At 40.1% G+C, this 23,037-nt stretch overlaps 2 protein-coding genes across 2 annotated transcripts in view; one reads left to right on the forward strand and one right to left on the reverse strand.

Moving 5' to 3' along the window:
- The window catches only part of PHACTR3 (phosphatase and actin regulator 3), a 114,176-nt gene extending 94,949 nt beyond the window's left edge, over window positions 1–19,227 (forward strand). The window contains exons 9-13 of the mRNA XM_075516951.1: window positions 10,517–10,572; window positions 14,836–14,897; window positions 15,778–15,918; window positions 17,706–17,782; window positions 19,191–19,227. Of these exons, the coding sequence (XP_075373066.1) occupies window positions 10,517–10,572; window positions 14,836–14,897; window positions 15,778–15,918; window positions 17,706–17,782; window positions 19,191–19,227 (373 nt within the window). The remainder of the gene's footprint in view (window positions 1–10,516; window positions 10,573–14,835; window positions 14,898–15,777; window positions 15,919–17,705; window positions 17,783–19,190) is intronic.
- Window positions 19,228–21,659: 2,432 nt separating this feature from the next.
- The window catches only part of SYCP2 (synaptonemal complex protein 2), a 32,786-nt gene continuing 31,408 nt past the window's right edge, over window positions 21,660–23,037 (reverse strand). Inside the window, exon 47 of the mRNA XM_075517401.1 lies at window positions 21,660–22,017. The gene's annotated coding sequence lies outside the window, so the exon portion shown is untranslated. The remainder of the gene's footprint in view (window positions 22,018–23,037) is intronic.

Consider the following 23,037-nt stretch of genomic DNA (forward strand, 5'->3'; position numbering starts at 1 on the left):
TTATACCACCATAAATAAGGATCCTAAACGGAACTAAGGAGGGTCCCAAAAAGCTTTGGTGAAGAGCAGACAGAATATGAGGATGATATTTTTAAATTCAAATCCTCTCTGCATTTTCATGTAAGTTAGTCTGTCTGTAATGCTCAGTGACACGCTTTGTGGCATCAAGTGACAAGTCATAGTCCTCACACAGCCCAATTTAAAAACAAAGAAAAACAGAATCACTAAAATACCATTTGCAGTGGGAAGTGAATAAATCCCTGGAGGGTCTGCAAGTCTGGTTTTCCAGACAAGACACTTTGCCACATTTACCTATTTCTGTACAATAGAGATAACCATATAGACCAGCTTTGCAGGGCACTATGAGATCTGCTGGTGAAACAACTACAAAAATAGATGATTATTCCTGTCGTCGTGACCAGGGGACTCACACTCCTACAGAGTGCTTGGGCCACATCTTTGAGTTGTCAATGGAATTTCTCATTTCACTCTGCATGCTGATAGCGGGAACACTCTTTGCATTGAAAGTCAACCAATAACCTCAAGAGAAATTTTGAAAAAAGCAAAAGATTAAAATAAAATAAATGGGAATGCAGTAAAGAAGCAGGATTCAGAGCATGCTGTGGATTCAGGGCAAAGGCTGTGTGGCCCTGGCCAGTCTTGGTTAATGACAGTGTGCGGGCAAGCTGTTGGTCTAGCTCTGTGCTGAAAAATGCTGGTCTAACAATAGCGTGCATGAGAAAACCAGAAAATAGTACAACAGATGGTGATATGCTATCTGAAGGCAGGGATATCCCATCCTTTTGGAGATGCTGTGTGGGTGAGTGACAGGAGAGAACTAGAAAGTACTTGCGTTGCCAGGGAGAGTGTTCCCAGAGAGATCCCTGCAATTGGAGAGCAGGTGCACAGCCATACATATGGTCCCAGCAGGGACTGTCTATCCCAGAAGCATTTGCAACTTTAGGAATCACTATAATTTAGTTTTTTCTTTGGGGATTACACAAAGCCAAGAGAGTGCTGCATTTTCCGTGATTTACTTCAGCATTTAAGAAAGCTATCCCTTGGTGTAAAGCCCAACGTTACAACCAGTTTGGAAGGTGCAATGCCCTGGCCTCTCCCGTTGGGGTTCGAAGCTGCTGGGTTAGGAGGCTCGCACACCTTGATACCACCAGCTCTGGGGTAAATCTTCACTGTTGCTTTATGCAACACCTTGCAATGGCAAACATGGCTGCAGATGTTTATTTGTCACTTCACAGACTCCGCAGATTGCCAAAGTGTCCTTTAGATACAAATACAGGTTACAGGGAACAGAGAAGTATATTCTCCAGAGCTCATATTGCATGGGGAAATTCTCAGCAGCTTGTATCCATGGCAAGAACGGCCATTCTCAAATCATTTTGCATTAAATCAGGGGGTGGAGGAGAATTTATATATAGTCAGCAGAGGCAGGCTGACAAGCTATGCATACCAATATTTCTTTGTCTGCTCTCTGCAAATCCAGCTGTGGTTTCTTCCAGTGACCCAAATCCCACAGTTGTACATTGCAGTGGCATCTGTTGGCAGGGGCACCTGTTTATAGGTTAAGTGGACAGTATTGCAGGATCTTAACACTAGCTGTGCAACAGTGAGCATCCTAGCTGAATTCAGGACATTTTGGGACACTTCCATCCATGTACAGTATCTCTATTTGATGGACTTTGAAACATAGCTAGTGTTACAGTCCAAACTGACATGTCTTTCTGTCCTCCTGTCCCTGTTCCCTCTGACTGTGGTGGCTGAAATTGCATTCCTGGCTGCCCAGGAAGTCAAGAGCCTACAGAAACTTCATGTATTACAAGGCTCAAGGGTGGCTGGCAACCCAGCCTCAGTCTCCCTAGAAGAGATCAAGAACAAGCACTGCATTAGGCATCATTTATACAGTGAAGTTAAAACCTAACTTCTTTTCTCCTTTTTTTTTTTTTTTCTTCTTTTTTCTTTTTGTACATATCATTACCCAGTAAGCACCCAGGAGTATGCGGCTGTTCCACTAGGAGTTTTGGAAAGCCTCAGTAAAATGGCAGTGCCCACCACTGGGCTAAGATTTACTTCTGGTCTACGAGCAATTGACTTGCAGACTCCCTGCTGTTGCTCAAGCAGTTGCTATCAGAGTTGATTTTAGTATTACTTCAGCAGTGGTAGATGTCTTTATTTAAAATAATATAATGGTAATACATATGTAATGGGATAGAACTAAAACCCTGGGATTTATATAATTCCTTTTGTTTGCTTGTCCTGAAGCATCAAACCCACAATGTTCTCAATTTGCCTAAATCTGAGATATGCAACATCACTTTTTTTTTTTCTGTGGGAACACAGGGTTCCAGAGTTTTACTCCTCCTTCAGGGGGCGTGGGGGAATCTATTGCTTTGCAATGAAACATTATTCACCATTTTCAGTGACCTGCACAGTGTGACCTAAATCATAACCAGCATGTGGTCTCAGTTGGAAGACCCTTCAACATACATTTTAATACACAGCCTTGAGCCCTCATCAGTCTTCAGCAGAGGAGTTGCACTGGGAGCCTGCACCACTTGCACTGTTATTTGAAGAGTGTGTTCCTTCAGCAGTTTTTCTTGCTGAGCTATTTTTAGCTTGAATGTATTCCCCAAACCAGTTCCTTGCCCAGCTGCAAGGCAAAAGCAGAAGCAAGAGCAAGCGGTAGTGCTGCTCACACTGACATTGCTACCAAAAGGAACACTCATCAAACTACGAACATAGATCATGTCTTTGGCTGAATAATCAGTTGTACTTTTGTCACCCTAATGACTAAATATTGTAATTCTATTACAAACAGGACAGATCCACTATCTAGCAGCTCTTTTAAACCACAGAGTGGGGAAGCAGATGGAAGAGAGAGGAGAAAGCTCCTGTTCTGAAATAAGCAGCTATTACATTTACACCCTAATGTAGGCATGTTAGTTCTTGTATATTAACTAATAGCTCAACTGAAAACAAAACCGCTTATGTTATGTCAGTCCTGGAGCATGCCACAACATCGTCCAAGAGTCCTTAACTGCATGTTGAGAGAGGTACGAAAGCAAAAGCCTCCTGAAGATGATGGAAGGAAACTCAGCATCTTCACTGAACTTTGCAGCAGGCCTTTGAACTGAGAGACAGGCTCTGCTCTCCAGCTGTGTCTGGCCTTTCTTCCTCACACACTGAGAAAACTATGAAACCGAAGGTCAAATGCAGCAGGGCTTTCACAGGTGGTGATAACAGTGATTACCATAAAGCCTTCTCCATCTGAATCCTCTCACATAATTAGACACTGGCTCTGTTGGTGTATTCCAGCCCACACAGTGCCTATCACTAAGTAACACTGTGCAATAACAAACCTGTCACAAGGATGTAGGTCGTTCAGGGACAGTGGGTTATGATACAAGGGTCATGCTGGGCAAGTATGTAGTTTTTATTCCAACTGAAACCTGAACTCCTCATTGCAGGGCTTCTATCATAGAAAATATAATGATGGACAACTTTAATTGCCCGGGAGATGAGTGACAATGTAATTAACTGAACTCTTTCCTATTTGCAGCCTTGAAAATCCAGACAGAACTAAAGGCCAAACAAATTAATAAGATATGTAATTAAGGCAACATAGAGGGCCTCTGCATTTATCCAGTATCTTCTACTGGACACCCAAAGGCAGGTTTCTTATTTGGATGCAAAAAATAGTTTATGAAGGAACAGAGACACAAATATTGGTCAACTTTAAAGCAGTAAAGTTTTTGCATGCAACTCGCAGAATCTACCATACCAACTCACCCTTTTCATACTGCTCTTTAGCCTCCTACTATCAGAGAATTGCAGCAACTACTATTACTGTTTTATGGGAAACGCTGGCACGTCAACTCAGCTACCACGTTTTACATGCTCCAGAATTACCTTGGGGTAAAAACAAGTTTGTGTCTCAGTGTCTGCCTTCTAATCCTGTACAGACTGTAAAAGGCAAGTCCCTCCTACCAAGGATTTACTACTACCCATAATTGTACATTGCAAACCGTACTGCACTGCCACAATGCAGTGTGTGGGTGACTCAAAGCCCTGGCACACATCCTCTTCACAGCTACTTATAGGAAGCATGAAAATAAACTTCTTGTTGAATTGAACATGATGTTCTGGTAATAGAGATGCCAATTTAAGGGGCTCCTGACACAAGCTGCTTTATGAGGAGCGAGCACAGGGCACTCCCATCTCTCCTCCCTTTGCTTAGGCTGGAGCTCTCCTGTGAGAGGGATCCTCCCCCCCCCCCCACCCCCCACCCCAACTCTATCTGCAAAACTACTTGTCACAAGAGACAATCAATGCAATTGCTGCTGGCTACAGCTCACCTACTGCAGGCTGGATTGATTACTCACTTGTCAGTCCAGAGTCCACAGGCACATGCACATGTCCAAGTCTACCCAGTCTGCCCCTCCCTTTGTAGAAGATTATCAGAATCACATGGATCTAACTAAGGAAGAGCAGAAAAAGGATTCCAAAGTATGTCTTTTGGCTTCAGCTGCAAATCCAAAAGAAATCCAGTTTCATTACAATCATACATACAGATACTGTGCAACAGACTCTATGCCAAAATATATTTGCAAAACAAAGGAACACACTTTGGGGACAAATAAGAAACCCCACGAACCCAGAACACAAGCTTTTTTGCACTGGATTCTGCTGAACACTTGCTACGGTCTGCCAAGCAGGTGAGACTGCAGACTAGTAAGAGGAGCTCGAAAGTAAGGACTGTCTGAGGTGTGGGAAGCCAGCATAGGCCCATTCACATACAGGTGGGTGGTACCTGTTCCAAATCTGTCTCTCATCAGCTATTCAGTGCCCATGCCTGTAAGCCCACAGCTTGCTGTGGCTTCTTTGCTGAGATGCAGTTCCCACAACAGACAAAGCAGACACTGCTAAGGTGAACTATGAGGACAGAGAACTTGGCAGCGTATCCTGCTTGTAAGACATATTGATGCATTGCTCATCTGATAGCAGACCCTGGGATCCTAGAGACATGCAAATCCTCACACTGCTGAGGATTCAGAGTCACCTGTAACAGTCCGATACCATCAACCTTGGCGTAATGCTGGTCCCAAGACATTAATTCTCTGGAATGTGAAGGAAACAATCTGACCATGTGAAGTAAATATTGATCTACTGATCAGCAGTCACAGGCACATGTGAGAGTTGCTGGGCTCATGAACATGTGACCTTGCTCCACAGGGACAAGCAATTACTGGTTTTCCCCTTGAAGCTGACTGTAGCATCTGCACTTGTGCATAGGTCAAACATGTTAGAAGGACCTCAAACTGGACTCTTGTGGCGGAGGGGCTCCACCAGACCAGCCAACAGAGACTTCCCCACCCATCGGGCTGGTAGGGGCAGTACTCATTATCTCCCTGGGCAGCCTGTTTTGCTACAGTTACACACCGCACATGTACTAAGGGAAACAGCCAGACACGCATAGATTTATTGCCCCTCTCAGCCAGCATGGGGCACTCATGGACGTCACAGGATTCCCATGTGCACATTGCATGGAGAAAACAAATATCTTGAGGCCACGTGCAGACTCTCAGCACCTGTCGTACTTTGTGACCATGAGCGCACATGGGTGTACCTGCAGGGTGTACTCGGGGAGAACCACAGGCGACTGAGCTAACCTGCACTGACCTGCTCCTCTCACCCTCAGGAATAATACTGCAGAGGACATGGGAGCAGGCAAAGTCTTTGGCTTCTGAGAGATGGAAATATACAAACTTATCCAGTTATCTTTCTGAGCCCAAATTACTGGAGAAAACATTCTAAAGGCAGTCTGAAAATAAGCCCAGAACACTCCACAGACTTCAAACAGCTGAAGAACACCTGGTGCTTGAAGGATTATGCTCGCTTTGCACAGAACAACAATAACATGTAAATTTTTTGGTTTTTCTGAACTTAAGAAACAGCTGTTCATGTAGTGTTGTGTCTCTGTGTGTCACACCCCCCCCCCCCCACCTTATGGTGACTGCTTTAGCATTATGATAAAATATTCAGCTTTTGGTCTCTGTTCAAACTTGGAGCATCACTGACACATGTACAGCAAATTCTGTCTGAACAGTATCCAAACATCATTTACAGGAAAGCAACATTGGTGCCTCCAGTTCTGCTTGGTTTCCCTGAGGCAGCTGCAGTTGCCTTGACTGAGGTGCTGTGGGTTCAGCTCAGCTTGCTTCTGCTCTTGGCATTCCTTGGTTTAAGCTAATGGGGAAGCAAATTCCTGGAGTGCATACTCTTCAGACCGTGGCAATATCAATGACATTCCTTGCATTTACACCATGGGGGATCTGGACAGAAATAGGACTTGCCTGGAAGTTACTTGAGAGTTTTAAGAAAGTTTCAAGACCCTTCCAAAAATGGCTGGCCCTGCAGAGGTGCTCAGAGGGAGCACTCCTGCCTTCAGCAGACAGTGCAAAAATACACAAACCTAGATTTTAATATCGCCCAAGAACACAACAGCATTAATTGGATGCTTTTCCCAAAAGCAAGAAATAGACATGTAAATTTAAGTCAACTGAAAAGGAACCATTACTGCAACACAACAGAAGTGGTACACTACACCAAGTGCTCCCAGGGGAGTTTACAGTCACCTCACCGAGGTGAGTCCCATGTGGGGCTATGAGTCCCCAGGTGAAAAAAACAACAGAAACAGAAAGCACAGGACTCACATATCCACATCACAGCGGTGCTGGAGTCTCACACCCACCTCAGACCTTCAAATGGCTCCTACAACCAGAGCTGCAGAGCAACATGGCACCCAGACTGGACGCAGGCTGGCCCCAGGGTAGACCCCTGCAATCACTCACACTCAGGTGCAGGTACTTTGCTGAACCCACACAAAACGAGCCAGGACTCTACTTTGCTTCAAAATGGCCTGTGGCTCTGTAATACAAAATCCTCTCTGTGCAAAGCTTGTGGAGATCACCCACAGTTCACTGAGGGTTGTTTTTAGCCTTCACAAAGGCTCCTTCATGGCAGGTGCCTTCTTCATCCTCCAGGATCACACACCAGCTCCCCTGCTGCGATGCAGTCTGCTGATAACCGTTATTCAGACGGAGTTTGTTTCCTTTAAACTCCTTTAAAAGGAGATTTGAGCATCCCCTCTCTAGAGCCTTAGTCTCTCAGTCCCTGCTTCCTGGCCTGCACTCCCCAACAACGGTGTGAGGAGAGCTGGCTGCCATTTCCCCAGGCCCGGTTTCCCTCAGGCGGGGTGGTGTTGCCGAGGCCATGGCGCTGCCTTTTGGCAGGGCTGGATGGCTGCCCTCTGAGGAAACACACCGAGCTCAATATGCAAGGGGTGTTTTCTGCTTCTGTCAGAGGCAAGATTTCATATTTTAACAGCTTCAGAGAAAAATATTAAATAAATATCCAAAATAAAGCACTTGTTGCTGAGGAGAGCACACGAAGCCCCATGATGCCCAGAGGACAGCTCACCCAAGCAGAGGCACAAACTCATCTGAAACACTTTCTTACTTAAAAGCTCCCTTCAAGAGGGACATGCATTTTTGACAGGGGTAACCTGCAGCTTCCCCTGCGCTACGCTGAGCCGCTGACCTGACAGGAACCCTCAGAAATGTGTTTGTCCTCATCTCGCTCCGAGCCGATCTGCAGGTGAGTTTTGAGGGAAGTCGGCAGTATCAAGGGGGACTGCCAGTCCGCTTCTGAGGAAACAAAGTATGGCTGGGGCTGCTTAGAGCCCCGTGGGGGGATGAAGCACCCTCCTCTGCCCCCCAAAAGCAGCTGAGCAACTTGGGCAGGACGGGCTCTGCTCACACAATAAATACCCGTAGCAGCAGCAACTAGTTTCTTGCTACAATAGACGATAAGGCAAGGCAGTGCGCTCTGCGAGCAGGCACGCTCCTCTCCAGACGTAGAAAAGACCCTCCTGCAGAAAGGGCCTCTCACGTCCTGATTTACTCCAGCACAGCTCAGCAGAGACGTGTGCCCCCCCGCCCTTGCCCGCCCGCCTGGGCCGTGCCTGCAGCTGCTTCCCCTCGTTACCATCAGCAGCCCTTGGTGGAGGCATAGGGAGTCCTTCACCCTCACTGACTCGTGCCGTTTCCCCTTCGCCCGGAGCCCAGCCACCATGCAGCACAGCTCTCACAGCGGAGAAAGCAAACGAAAGGGGTTTCTGGGCAGAGGGAGGCTTCTCCTGAACAGAAAAAATAATAGGAAGAAACAAAATGTTCCTGCACCTTGGTAGCAACGTCAGTAGTGTTGCCACTTCTCGTTGTTTGATCGTGACTCTCGCTGTATTTGGTGTTTTCACTCTATCCCCAGCTTCCCGAAATCCTGTTAGAATTTTTGTCTTGAAGAAAAGTCCACATCTAGTTTCGTGACTATGACAAAAAGCTTGGAAGTGTGGTCCATATCTCTGAAAAACTCGGGGAAAAAAAATGCAATGCCTTCTCGTGCGTATATATGCCTGTGTATATCTGCACCTTTTCCTTCTGTTGTGGGTGAAGCTGAGGGTGTGCACAGAAATATGTTGTTGTCTCTGGGCACCTACCATGTGTTTATCAAACCCAAAAAGGAAACAGGGTTTTAAATAATTAACCATCATACATATTATAACTATATATAGAAAAAATATACAGAGCATTCATATATATATGCATTCTCATACTGCTTTAATCATTTCTGTTAGGCTTTTAATCCCCCAGTTTAAAAGGGGCCTCTGAAATCTAATGTACAGATCCTGGGAGAATCTATAAATCTCGCATGGAAGGGCTGTAATTAAAAATGGCTTGAGAGAGAGGAATGTGAGCAGCAGGTCGGGTGGACCTTTCATTTGCAGATAAGCTCTCTGAGTAAGTCATTCTTCCCTGATTTATATTATAAAATGCACATTAATCTCTTTCAAACAAAACCTAGCCAGAGTTGTATCATTTCTGAGACATACAGGGAAATGAGCGAGGAGGGAGGAGTCCAAGGGTAACAGGAATTAAAAGTACATGTTTAAAGCCTTTAAAGGGCATTTCAGCATCATTCCTGTTTCAGTTTGGATTATTGCAACTTCCACTGCCGGAGTATCCGACTCATTACTCCAAAGAGAAATCCAGAGACCAGGAGACAAAATGTTAGGTAGGAGGAACGAGAGTTAGGCTGTAGGTGTTTCTAAGCACAACAGCTCATCATCTTAAGTTTTCTGTTGGTATGAATCTGGTATAGCAGTTGTGATGCCTTCCTGTTGCAAAAGATAAGACCTTTCCCAGTGATCTCAGGGAAATTAATTAAAAAAGGATAGGGAGTTGCATTCATATTTCGGGCTGTTGGTCTGATAACATATGAATACAGAGTTGATTTTGAAGATATAGTTGGCAAGGCTTATAAAACAAGGAGAAATTAGAATCAGGTACTTTTACTGGTTCTTTTACAGTCTGTTACATTTTTTCATCTCTTGTATATTTGATAAAGTGTAGATCTTGTTATAGCAGCACTTTAAAGTCATTCCTTTATTTCCTATACACAGTAGAGGGATAACTACTGCAGCAGTGGTTTGCAGCGTGGTCCCTGCTCTGAGTATTGCTTTGTGTCTGTAACTTCATCTCTGGCTTGGCAACGTCTGCTGGAGAGGAGATGATGAGAATCCTTAACGTTGCGAGAACGCAGGCCAGAAAGCATCATAAACTCTTTCCGATCTGCTTGCTGGATTATTACTTGAAAGCTAGCAAATGCAGCATATGTGTGTGTCTGCCTAGGGGAGGGGTTCAATTACCTGAGATTCTGTGCAGATATTAGCAGTGTCTCGTGGGGAAGTCTCATTTAGTATGCAGAATAAAATCACTATGGCACTGATCATATGATTTGAAGACTCAATCCTGAAGCAGCACTACTGAAAAGGGGAGGTGAAACTGCATAAGACACTCCGTTCAGACAGCATGAGGCTGTGAGCAGCACACGAATTTTATTCAGCAGGCAGGAGGAGAGCTGCTGGATTGGTCTGTTAGATGTGTAGTCGGGAAACCACAGGAAAGCTTTATTTCTGGCAAGTCTGCATTTTGTCAGGATGCACCACTGGTGTTACTAGGAAAAAGGAAGCCCGCTGCTACGTGAGATTAAAAGGTAGAGGCAGTGATAACCACAGAAGATCACTGTGAAACTCATTTGATAACCACCTTAATTACCCCCTCAAGAGTGAATTGAACTGTTGGAGAGCACTGGTTCCAAGTGACTGTCTGGAAAGTATGGTGAAAAGGATGCACGTTCTGAGGAAGCGTTTCACTGACAGCAGAGCAAACTAGAGGAGAACTTCTACCTGCATTGCTGACATTTGGGAAAAATAATATAAGAAAGCATTCTGGTGCCAGGATTCTTGTATTTTTTTTCTTCCTGAGTCCTGGAGAGGGATTTTGTAGTCCCCTCCCTGAGGAAAACACCAACCAGAACTCAGAACACTGCAGACTTTCCAAAGAACAGGCATGGTACAAAATGTGATTTTGGTGTTTTTCCGCAGGCGACTCAGCCAAAGACCTGCTGTTGAGGAGCTAGAAAGAAGAAATATACTTAAACGTGAGTATTTTTTGTAAAGTATTTTATATGTGTTTGTTGAAACCAGTGATTGCATTTCTAGAACATATTATTTTTAAATAGACAAATTCATTCACTGGGATTATTTTCTGTACCTAAAAGTTTTAATTTTTCACATGTCCTGGGTTTCAAATACTGCAGGTATCAGAATTTACAACTTCATAAAGGCATGCAATTTAGTACAGAAAAGAATGACTTGTTCAAATTTAGGCTTTCAAAATATTTTCATCCTGATTACACTGTTATGGATGTCTAAGAGGGGAATACAATCTTAGTGTCACACAGTGCAATGAGAATTGGACTGACATTTTTCAAGACATGGACTGTCATGGCAAACCATACACTGAATACCACCAAGGCTAAAGTGGAATGGAGAAAGCATCCTTGCAGAGGTGTGATTCTCCTAGCAAATACATTTGTTCATATCATTAGAGATCATCCCAAAGACAAGTTAAAGAAGGATCATTCTGGCTATTAGAGTTATTAGAGGGACAGTTCCAGGTCTGTTATAGATGCTGCCACAGGGGAATGTTCCCAACATCTCTCAAATAAACACAGGGCAGAAACTTGCAACTCTTTTCCTAAAGATTGGTGTTCTGACCTGGGGATCAAACAAGGGATGACCATAATCCCTTTCCTTACAAGTGCTGGGAATCCTCTAAGTTAGGGGAAGGTGAGAGAGTGTTGTGAAATTGTCTCCATTATGGGTCTCGGACAGGAGAAAGGGGGCGGCCATCTGCTTGAAGGAAGAGTATATTGCTTCTGTTATTTTCATGGTCTATTTAGTGTTGAAAGACAAAAAACAGAATGATGTGAACAATAGTTTGTTTCTCATTAAACAAACATAAAACATAAAGCCACATAAGTTTATGACATACATGCAATGCTGCCTATGCTATTTAATTCACATTTAATTATTAATGTGATTGTAATTTGCTAGGAAAAAAGTTATCTACATTTTGTTACTAAAAATTTAATGTCTCAGAACTTTCTTAGTAGCTCATAAAAAAAACTTTATGCTCATGCCATTGAAGTTATTGGGGATTTCAGTTCAGTTTTAACACAAATGGATTCCACAGTCAACTTATATTTATTGGTATTTTCAGTACTGTTCCAATGCATACATCGCACATGGTAAAATTAGATGTATCTAACACATGCATAGCTAAATGAGAAAAAGGGTATATTCTTTGCAAATGTGAATGGATGAACTTGGCCTAGCTTCACCTGTCATCTACCACAAGAGACAAGAAAAAGCAGTAACCCAAGATTCTGAAATAAGTGGGGCCAGATTTTCAAGAGTCAGTACCTAAGTTCTCTGAAAATCTGTTTCTCTGGGTTTTTTCCTGACTAAGGAAGAGCTGATCTCTACTGAAAAAATCTGTTCCTTTATGTTTACTTTTTGAAGTGTGTTGGTTACATCCTTAATCTGGGTTAAACTGACCAGTTTTAATAATAAAGAAGTTTGAATACATTCATATAATGAGCTTAGAGAGAGATAAAGCAGAAAGAAGATAAAGCAGAATTAAAGATATTTCCTGAATGCCAGCTAGACGTACTGGTCTAGATTTGTATCTCATTTAAAGAGCTCCCAGCACAGACCAAATTTATTGACTTCAGTTCAGTTGCTCAGGCTTTATACAGGTTCAGCTGAGATCAGAACCACTTCTATTTTATTTACCTCTTCCATTATATGAAAAGCTAGGTATCTCGCAAAGAGCTAAGGTCAGTTGCAATCTTAAAAGGCCGGACAGATGCAACAACTCTAGTCTCAGTTTCTCAGTTTTGAGTGAATTTGGAAATTAGTGAAGTTTCCTTTTATTCATAGGAATATCAACAGCCTTGTTATGGACTTTAAAAACATCTGGATTGGGTCTGACATGCAAAGCTGTTGCAGTATAAACGCCTTTCAGTGAAATCACTACAACCTCCTCCAGGTTGTAAGAGTTTGTACAGTTGCGTCATAAGGTTCCTAACATCTTTGATGTTCATAACACATACTGCTAACGGAAGCAATGCTACCCCCAAAGCTGTTTTAAGGACTAATAATTCACATTCATACAACTCTGTCAAAATGAGAAGCATATTGCAAGTGCCTAAGCGCAACTACTATGTTACTTTAAACAAATCTCGGGAAGACTAAAAAAAGTGACTTATCTCCCTTGGGGAAATGTTTCTGAGATAAAAGTAATACTTAAAAGCAAACTTAAAGCCAACACTTTCTTACAATTTTGTTGATCTTCTAAGTCCTTTACTTTAACTATAGAAACACTGCTGGTTTACCACAAAGCATGAAAAGCAGATGAACTAAAATCATGACCCAGCTGTTCACATGTGTTCTTCCTGTCTTCAACAGAAAGCTGACATTCATATTTAAGAAGGCAGCATCTCTTAAATCACACTGTACAATCCGCAGTTCATTCTTAACACCAGGAATTGTTTTAGTGTCACGCACAGCTAAGAGTTCCCTGAACAACTCGCAGAGCAGCAAAATGAATTACAGTACTGCACATGCCACTTCGTAATTGGGAGCGTCTCTCTACTGAGATTTATAAAACCAGCCCACACTAATGAATGGATCTAAGTGTAGGCCGAGTGATGTTGATGGGAAAAACCTCGCTGGTTTGTCTCGGTAATAACGCCTGAGTTTTATAATGCCCTTGCTAGCATTTCCTATCAAATCTTGTTTTATTTTTTCTAAAAGAACCATTTCTTTTATTTCTTGAAGCTGGGAATAAGCACTGAACCTGAGTGAATGTCTCATAGAAATGTGTCACTATACATGTTTAGGATATTTGGAAAAGCATTTTTTGATCAGAAATGTGTATTTGTGGTTTTTCTTTAGGAATTCTCTCAGTGCATATCATAGTCATATCTTAAAAAGGCACTATGCCACAGAAAATTATCTTCTTTTAATAAAAATATATAGATAGGAACGTCTACTCTAAAAGGGGTGAATTAGAACTGAATGAAGCATATTAGTAACTTCTTGCATGTATCTCTACATCTTAAATACACTCTACTTTTTAAAGCCTGTTCTCTTTTTAAACATTCCAGACTTAAATAGCTGCTCATCCCTGACAGAGCACTAATTTTAGCTGTCCTATTCTCTTTTAAATGTGTGTGCCTTGCCACCGAATTGTAATATAGCACATTATAGCATTTTAGATTAATTTGATTTACATTTCTACTATAGCCAGTTGTAGCTATGCATTACTACGTTATTTTAAATAGATACTTATGATTGCATTTCAGTGTAATCTAATGAGCCTAAAAATAAGGGGAAAGAATACTTCATTACTAAAAATATCATTTTGGAAACTCATCTGCAGTGCTAGTGTTTTTTCGAGGCATATTAAAAATCACGTGTGTGCTTTAACACTGGAAATACCTAGTGCAAGCGGTATAATAAACTTCACAGTAGTATCTAGAGAATCCCAGAACGGTTAAACATTTTTCTCCAGGTCTTCAGCTTTGTTCAGGTCATAGGCTCACGCCTCAATTTAGTAACAGATAGTACTAGAAATAGAAACGCCATTAACTCGTTTCCCAAGGCAAAGGATATATTTCACACAGTGTTAGAGCACTCTAGTCTATTTTTAGACCCAGTGTGTAGGAGTTATCACGGCTTGAATGTTAATAGGCACAACACACAAAAGCAAGCTGGCTTAGGTTAGAATGGAACGCTACAAAAGAAAACCCCGTGAGGATAAAGAGGTTCTAATGTCAGTGGCATATCCTGAATAGCAGAGAAAAAAAGCATGCAAGTCAAAGATAACTATTGTGGCAGTGTTACCATCTAAAGATGTAGCCTGAGAAAAAGTTTATACAGGAAAGAACATAGTTTCCCTGGAGCTGCTGCAATAAGTCTTTTCAGCATCTACAGCAATGAATGGCTCCTGCAACGTGGAGAATAAAAAATTATGATTAACTATGGATTATTTTGATTTTCCTTCTAAAGTTTATACAATTGGAGAGTTGGTGTGGCTGCTGTTGTTTTATTAAATCTCCTTGCAACTGGAGTTTAGAGCGCAGGAAAAGCTGACATTGGCACCAGCACCTTGTCCTTCCAGAGAGGTAACTATATGTTCTAACAGAGAACCAGAGAGAGGTACTGAACTAACAAAACATACGACTAAGAACCAGCTACTAATTTTTCTATGCTCTAACTTTTGTTGCCTGGAACTTTGGAAACTACTGATCCTCCTCATGAGGAAAGTCATCTTTTTTTTATGTTCTCTGCAGAACGAAATGATCAAACAGAACAGGAAGAAAGAAGGGAAATCAAACAGAGACTGACAAGAAAGGTAAAATCTTGCAATACCTTCTACTAATTTTTAGAAATTTAGCAAAACTAATATAACATCAACCAGTCATAGAGGTCATTATCACACATAACCTCCCTTAATATACGTCCTCCTCAGCAGTGTCTGAGATAGTGGTATCTAGTAATACGAATTATAAAAATACCTACCTCATCTCAGTTACATGAGACTTTGTAGAATATTTACATATGAACTTAAATCAGAAAATGGGTATTTGCTTGCACACTGCTTATTTTGCAACTCTATTGCTAGAAAAGGACTACTTCATTCTTTGTAGCAATCAGTAGCAGAGCTGACTCCCTGCTGAGCACCAGGTGTGCTCCCACAATAAATTCCTCTTTGCATTTAAAGTATTCTCAGAATCAGGACTAGATCTTGTTATTGTTCTGTTCCTAGGAATCCCTACTGGAATTATAAGCCAAATATGCCGATAACTTGTTAAAGCCAAATTGAAATTCTTACAATGGGTCTGGTCCTGAAAACCTTACACAGGCAATCTGCCGCTGACTGTAGTAGAAAACCCCTACAGCATATGATAACTTGTACATAGATCATAATAAATTCATTACGATTCCTTTACATATTGTAAATGCATTTGATCAGTATCCAGATAAAATATTTTCCTCTTTTGTCCATTATAAAGCCACTGTGCTGTAGCCCACAACTCCATTTAAACCCTTATTACTCTCCTAACAATCCTCTGAAGGACTGAATATTTCCCTGGAATTTCCAAGGGTTCGGGTTTTTTTCCCCGTGTACATAAATGCACACTAAGCTAAGATGGGAAGCAGAAAATGTTGCACATTTTATTGACACGTTTGTTACTAACACTGGTTTTATTTTACAAAACTATTTAATGCAGCTTAACCAGAGACCTACAGTTGATGAACTAAGAGACAGAAAAATCCTGATTCGATTCAGTGATTATGTGGAAGTGGCAAAAGCACAGGACTACGACAGGCGAGCAGATAAACCGTGGACAAGACTATCAGCAGCAGATAAGGTGCTGACGTAATTGAAGTGACATATTACTGCTTTCTACTTGCTTTGTCTATAATGATACCTCAGATTGTGCAAAGACATTTAACCTCTGGGACATTTAATCTCTGTAAATGTTATCATTACTTTTTATGCTGAAACCACACTGACCAATGCATACTATCGTTAAAAATGCTATTTATAAAAATGCCTATTTAGTACTATAAAGGCTTCTACCCAGCCTATCAACTGATAGAAGAAAAAAAAGCTGGATACAATCTTTCCTCATGCTTTAGAGCTGCAATTCAAAAATATTTCCAGCCAATGCAGTATTAACATTTATCCTCAGACTGGAAGTTTTGTCCCAAATGTGCAAAATCCTCCACTATGTTTCTAAACATGCAGAAATCCTTTCCTGTTTCCTATGAATGCTCAAGGAGTCACTTGATCCCACCTTTTCCTGAGCATAAACAAACACTCATTTTTGTTCCATCACATACCTGCCACACAGCTGATTTACATCCTACTTTAACTTTCACATTTAGGTGCTTGAGTACTAAGAAAAATAGTTCAGCATGATTCCAGATAGAAGAGTTGCTGAATAAGCTTTGAAGTTGCAGGGCTGCAGCAAGCAGAACGTAGGGATGCTGAGATAATTGCTGGGTAAAACGGCAAATACAGGAGTGTTACTTATTGCTTTGTTCCGAGATGTGGGGATCAAACACTTCATTCTCCATTCCACTGTCTCTCCAGTAAAAAGTGGAACAAATGGTTTTAGAGGACTCATGTAGAAAAGGAACAATGTATTTCTACTACAGTAGCTGTTCTCCTGAGCTCACTAAAATGGTGAATAAGCTATTATATATTAATCAATGGAATAATGATTTTGTATTTTCCTTGCATGTCCTGGGTATGTATTAAAATTAGGCTTTTCCTGCTTTTACTGGTTTTATATTGTTAACTAGGCAGGTTTATAAGCTAAAAAGAAAGTGACAGTGTTCAGTTGCATGTACTGGTGGCATACATCAGGAATTCAGGGTCAGGAGTTTGGCCATTGCATTTGTGACTCAAAAACTTCTCTTTCAGAGTAGACAAATACATTCTTTTTCCTCATTTTTATTTTAATAAGCCAAATCTCTGATATAAAGCATGGACATGGGTACAAGCCTCCTAATTTTAGGTAGTTAAGCTATGAAGTACCAAATATATAAGAATCTGTGAAAGCACCAGTATGTTCCAGTTCACGTGCAGTTGCCATTTAAACAAAAGAATGCTCTCATTTTTAGTCTTGAATTTCATTACATTATGCACCAGAAGAGAACATTTTTCTTCACTTATGACTGTGCAATCCTATGGATACAGGTGATAACACAGTCTGGACTGGTATTTGCAAGTTCTGATAAGGCAAACAGTCTGATTTTTATTAAAAAAATGACACACATTGAAATGCCGTAAAAGTCAGCTGACCAGCTGATCAATTTCTTGGCAACTTCTCTTAATCTTTAATAAATTTTACCTGGAAACTTATTAAATGTGAGACAATAAGTACTGTGGTTCTATTCTCCTCTCAGAATTGAGAGGAGGATCAGAAGTGATCCTGTCAGCAATCAGTAAGGAACGATAAGAAGTATCATATCACAAAGCCATATAACCTAAATATTCAGCATCTCTACTGGCATGCTGTGTTTTGCTATGCCCAATACCTATTATTTCTACTTTAGAAAACTCCAGTTCTGCTCTGCAAGTCTGGTATTTTACAATGCCTATAAATACAAAATTATTTGTTAACCACCTTCTATTTTCAATTCCTAGGCAGCAATTCGGAAAGAGCTAAATGAATACAAAAGTAATGAAATGGAGGTACATGCATCCAGCAAACATTTGACAAGGTCAGTTTTCCAGCTATTTATTTCCATTGCCTGCTAAAAACAGTCTGCCCGAGTCCTGAATCTGTAGATTTTGCTCTTACATGTGGGATGGGGGTGAAGAATATGCAAAGAAAACTTTATTTTAAAAGAAAATGGAAGTATTTCTCTTCCTGTTCAGAACCTGTCTTTTCTGATTTTTTTTTTCTTTGATTAGCATGTACTGAGAAGCCCCCAGACCTTCACCAGAACATCACTCAGCTTGCATTCCTTGCAGTGAAGATTCAAAAGCTATGACAAAAAATTAAATGTAGGGTATAACATAAAAAATCATATTTTTTTCTAAAAGTAGACTAACAACTTAATTCACTATGCAAAGGTTTTTGAATTAAATGTACTTGAGTGTGCAACCTTATCACAAACATTGCAACTTCCCTGCTAAGAAATCTAAAATTCTATATAGCATAACAAGACATACATAATGCCCATTAGTAATGCATTTGTTCTAAAGGATTCAGCCTGTAGATTTCAGTATCCCTTGAATGTCAGTCCAGTTGCTATTGGAAGGAGTGCAAGCCCCCAAAGCACACATCATGGCAGTCCAGCAGAGAGGTCAGGAGAGGCGACTGGTTTGGGCTCCTGTCACTCTCTGAGTGGTTGGGCCAGTGTGAACCTAGTCAATCTGGTGCTTGCTTCATGTGCCAGCACTGACAGGTACTATGTTTAAACATGCATGAAAAAAATTTCCCTTTTCTACGTGGGGAAAAAAACCCAAGAGGGGCTGATTCCACAGTCATTGTTACTTGCAAAAAGACCTTGTTAATTGAAATAGCAATCAGCTATTTCCTACAGTTTCTATTAGGTCTCTTGAGCAAGTCCAATTGCTCTGAAAACACCATTTTAGGAGTTGCTGGGAGCACAGTGTACTCTTCTCATGTCTGGTATTCTCCTGCGTGTGCTTGCTGCTAAAGCACACATTCTCAGGTGTGCTTGCTGCTAAAATAAGTTGCCTAACACTGTACTAAGGAAGTTTGTGTGCAGTCTCGCATTCTGGAAGGCTCACTTCAGCAGCACCTGGGTCCACATTTCCGTTCTTATTTCTGAACTCGGAATGAATTCCGGCTTAATGGAGCTTCAGATATTCAATGAAAAGATGGTCTAGGCAAATACACTGGAGTCATAAATGCAATGTACATTGATCTAAATGCTATATTTATATAATTCTAGACTGCTCATGCAATTATTGGGGCCTTTTTTGCATTACGGGACTCAGACTCAATGTTTATGGCAAGACATCACTGATAGAATGAAATATAGGAAAAAAAAATGGGATGGCTGCATTTTAAGTCTGAAAGTGAGATATACCTTCTCTAATTGAAGCTACCTCGGGAGTTTAAGTAGATTATAATGATATATTTTGAAATTTGTTCAGGATATTAGGAGTAAACAGGCTTACAATTTACAATTAGTGCTAAAGCATTACAAATGATTGGGATTTTAATTACGTATCTCAGCCAAAAGAACAAGCCTACAGAGCAAGAGTATATTTATTCCAGACAGACTCTTAAGACTATCATATATTAAATCAACAGTATGTTCTCGTATTTTCCAAAGCATCAGCTCAGCATTGCTTAACTCTTACAAAATAACAAGATCACTGCACAATAAAGAATATTTCTACCACTGAAAAAATGTGGATTAATTCCTAAAAGAAAAAAAAACAAACAACCAAACACAAAATCAACCCCACACCTATATTTGCACTTGCACTCCCAAATAACTAAACTGGTTAGACTGGGCCCTGAGGATTGTAACTGTACTACAGTCATGGCCAGTAAAGGTGTTGGTGAAAATTAAGTCTTAAAGTTGCTAACATTCTTCAATACTGTTACTGTACCTTTAAACAGAATGAATACTTTTAAAAAAAATTTTTTTTTGCTAATCTAACACAATTTTTTTAAATTGTTTTTTTGTTTGTTTGTTTCAAAGTTGTTTGAAAAATGTCTTTTATTTCTCCTAGATTTCACAGGCCATAGAAATTTTCTTCTGAGAAGAATCTGTCTTTACTTTTTGATATTGCTGCTGAACACACATCAGGGAATATATAAGTCTTTCCCTAAAGTTCAGTCCAGGATACCTTGATGTTTATGTGAAAGAAGGACTCTGCAGATTAAGTCTCTGCAGCACTTACATACAGAAAGAAACACCAGAGATGTACTTCGCTCTAAAGTCAGAAGAGCAATGGCCTGTGGAGTGGGACAATCTGCTGAAAAAGGCCGAAGTAAAGCTACTTGAAAGAACCTACTACTCTCCTTTAACACTTGTTTTAAACTGTTTTGCAGTCTATCTTGGAAAAGGAGATGTTGTGCATGTACAGGCTTTACCATTCCAAGGCCTCTGACATAAATGGACATGACACACTGTCATTCAGTATTACGTTGACAAGACATTTTGAACTTACCACAATTAGTTTGTAAAACATTTAAGTTCATGTTCTAAAAACTAATTTAATGTATTATAATTTCATTCTTTTTTATATAATGTCTAACAGAATCACAGCTGCAAGCATTTTTGATTCCTGTTACTTTTGTTCTTTAATTAAATGACTACTTATTGCAGGAAATGAACACGTTTCCTAAAGCTCTTTTTTTCCCAGGGACAGTTGGGAAGGGAAGAGATTACAATTATTATGCACCAGATCATATCGCTTCTTTATGAACACAGAGTCTTCAAAAGGACAATCTTAACTAAGGGTTTCCATCTTGTGGAATATCAATGTTTTGGACCAGATCCTGACCAGCATAACATGATTGTCATTCTACACTAGTTGAGGTTCTGGCCCTCTAAAGAATGACAATTAAGTTCACTGTTATTCTCATTCAAAATCACTAAATTGGACAACCATAGATAGAAATGTAACAATGTACTGTGATGTTTCACAAACAAGTTATTTTAATGCTTTCTTGACAGTAAGAAGAAAAAAGTTACTAAATGCTAATAACAAAGCAAGTAAAACTGGTTGAGAAAAATGTAAAGCCAGATATTCTAATAATGCTTGACATCTAGAAGTATCTGAGAATTCTATTCAAAATACTACTAAAAGGAAAAACTTAGGAAAAAATAATACACTGATATCTGGAAAGCATGCCTGATGAGACAGCAGCAAAATGGCACATGCACTCACAAGACAAAAATTTCTCTGCAAGAGTCTTAAATGCTATCCTTTTAGGAAGTCATTCAACATTAAAAACTTGAAAAAGGCGCTCTTGATCCTGTAGCTTGGTTGAGATGATCTCCATGAAGCATGAAAATAATAAAGAAAATATGGCATGTAAAATTGGTTTTACAGACTTCTACTAAATTGCTGCAAGATGGTGAACAGAATCAATGCAAACAGTGGATGGACTAACTTTCAATTCTCTTCTGCTGCTCAGTGTGGGGATGAAATAACATAAACACAGTGCTATTCTTTGGATAAACTAACATTTAAGAATGGAAGGTAAGAACAGCGCAATACTTAAAATACATGTCAGTAAGGGCAATGCTAGAAGAAATTGAGGGATCACAGCCGATGTGGTGCCCAGGACCAATGAAGCTTGCTAGCTTCGTTGTAGCTAGCTACAATTTTGTACAACTTTTTAATGTTTGACTTATGTGACTATCAGCTGAAGACTTGAATTACCCAATTACTTGATCCGAAGTGGTTTGGTTTTTTTTTTTTCTATTTATTGCAATTTTATAACTTACTGGCTTTTCACAGAAATATGTAACATTATAACTAGCCTTTTAACATACTGTTAATTATACTTATAAATCATTTTATTATTAATAAAATACTATTAATTCTAAACAACAAAATAATGATAGTCCAGGTGTAATGTACAAAAAGGGTAAACAGAAAGGAGAGAAAAATTTCTTCAGCAGAAGAACCATTTTTAGTTTGAGAACAGTAGATAACCCACTGTTAACTACAAACTTGGCTAATAATCCATGAAAGCAGCACTCCTGTTTAGCAGCAACGCATACTTTCACTGGTAATAAAAATAACACACATTAAAATGGTGTTGAAAAATCTAATAAACAGAAAAATATTTTCAGGGTAACTTAGAGCAGCTTTTTAAATTTCAAACAATGCCTATGAGCTGTATTACTAATGCGACTTAGCCATCTTGTAGTTAAGCAGCTATATGCTTCACTTCTTCCCCATGTTCTCGGCTGTCCTTCCACCACAAGCATCCCAGCCTTTTTTCTGCTTCGGTCTGGTAAGAGACAGAAAGCTGTGACTACTTCAGAGCCACACGTGATCACTAGCAGCTAACTACTGTCAGCTTACTGGTGGGCAAATCTATCAAGCTGTGTAGAGACTGCATTCACTGGGCCATGTATTGTGGAACTTAGGATGGCATCCGCTAAAGGCCTGTTTAGCTTAGGGAGGCTGTTCTCCTTGTGCCACTTCTTCCCAATGGAAAAAAGAAACAGGCCTGCAGTGCACAATTCCTATCACTTCATTTAGGTGTCTGCTTTGAATGACCCCTGGGCTTTCCCATCTACAATCAAATAAAAAAAAAAAAAAAAAGAGCAATCTCCTCTCCCTATGCTGAACTTTGCCTTTGTAAATACTCCCTTGCAATAGGTTTCACATCTTTACATTTGTTAAATTTGATTGTACCTGCTCAAAATTTTTAGAAGTTAATGGCATGGGGTAAAGACTGATAGGTGGACAGTATAATTTCATACTTCTATTTTATCATGAGTCCTCACTAAAAATAGCAGTTGTATTATTTTTCCAACAGGCACTCACTGTAAGAAAAGAATTTGGGCCTTGCAGTGCACTTTTTAAAACCTTGTACAGTTAAGAGAAAAATACTGTTTCATATACAGATTAAAAAATTCAACTAGACCAGTAAAAACAAAAAGTTTAACATCTCATGAGGTCCATCTAGTGGAGATGACAGTGATCACAGGCTCAAAACACCCACAAAAATTAGAGGCTCAGAAAAATTAGAAAAAAATTAGAAAAAATTAGAAAAATTAAGTACACTTACGTAGATGGGATGAGTGGACCAAATTATTTACTGGCAATTTCAATATAATAATTTCCAGAGACAACACAGCCTTGTGTTTTTAAAATTACTTCATAAGAAATATATTTCATTTACAAGTATTTCTGTTTACAATAAATCATTTCCCATCAATGAAGTCTAAGAACACCAATTACTCTACATTCTACTCTCAGTGCAGACTGGATAGAAATCTATCACATCCATTTCTGATCTAAG

The sequence above is a fragment of the Mycteria americana genome, chromosome 14 (assembly GCF_035582795.1).
Source record: "Mycteria americana isolate JAX WOST 10 ecotype Jacksonville Zoo and Gardens chromosome 14, USCA_MyAme_1.0, whole genome shotgun sequence".
Taxonomy (NCBI): Eukaryota; Metazoa; Chordata; class Aves; order Ciconiiformes; family Ciconiidae; genus Mycteria; species Mycteria americana.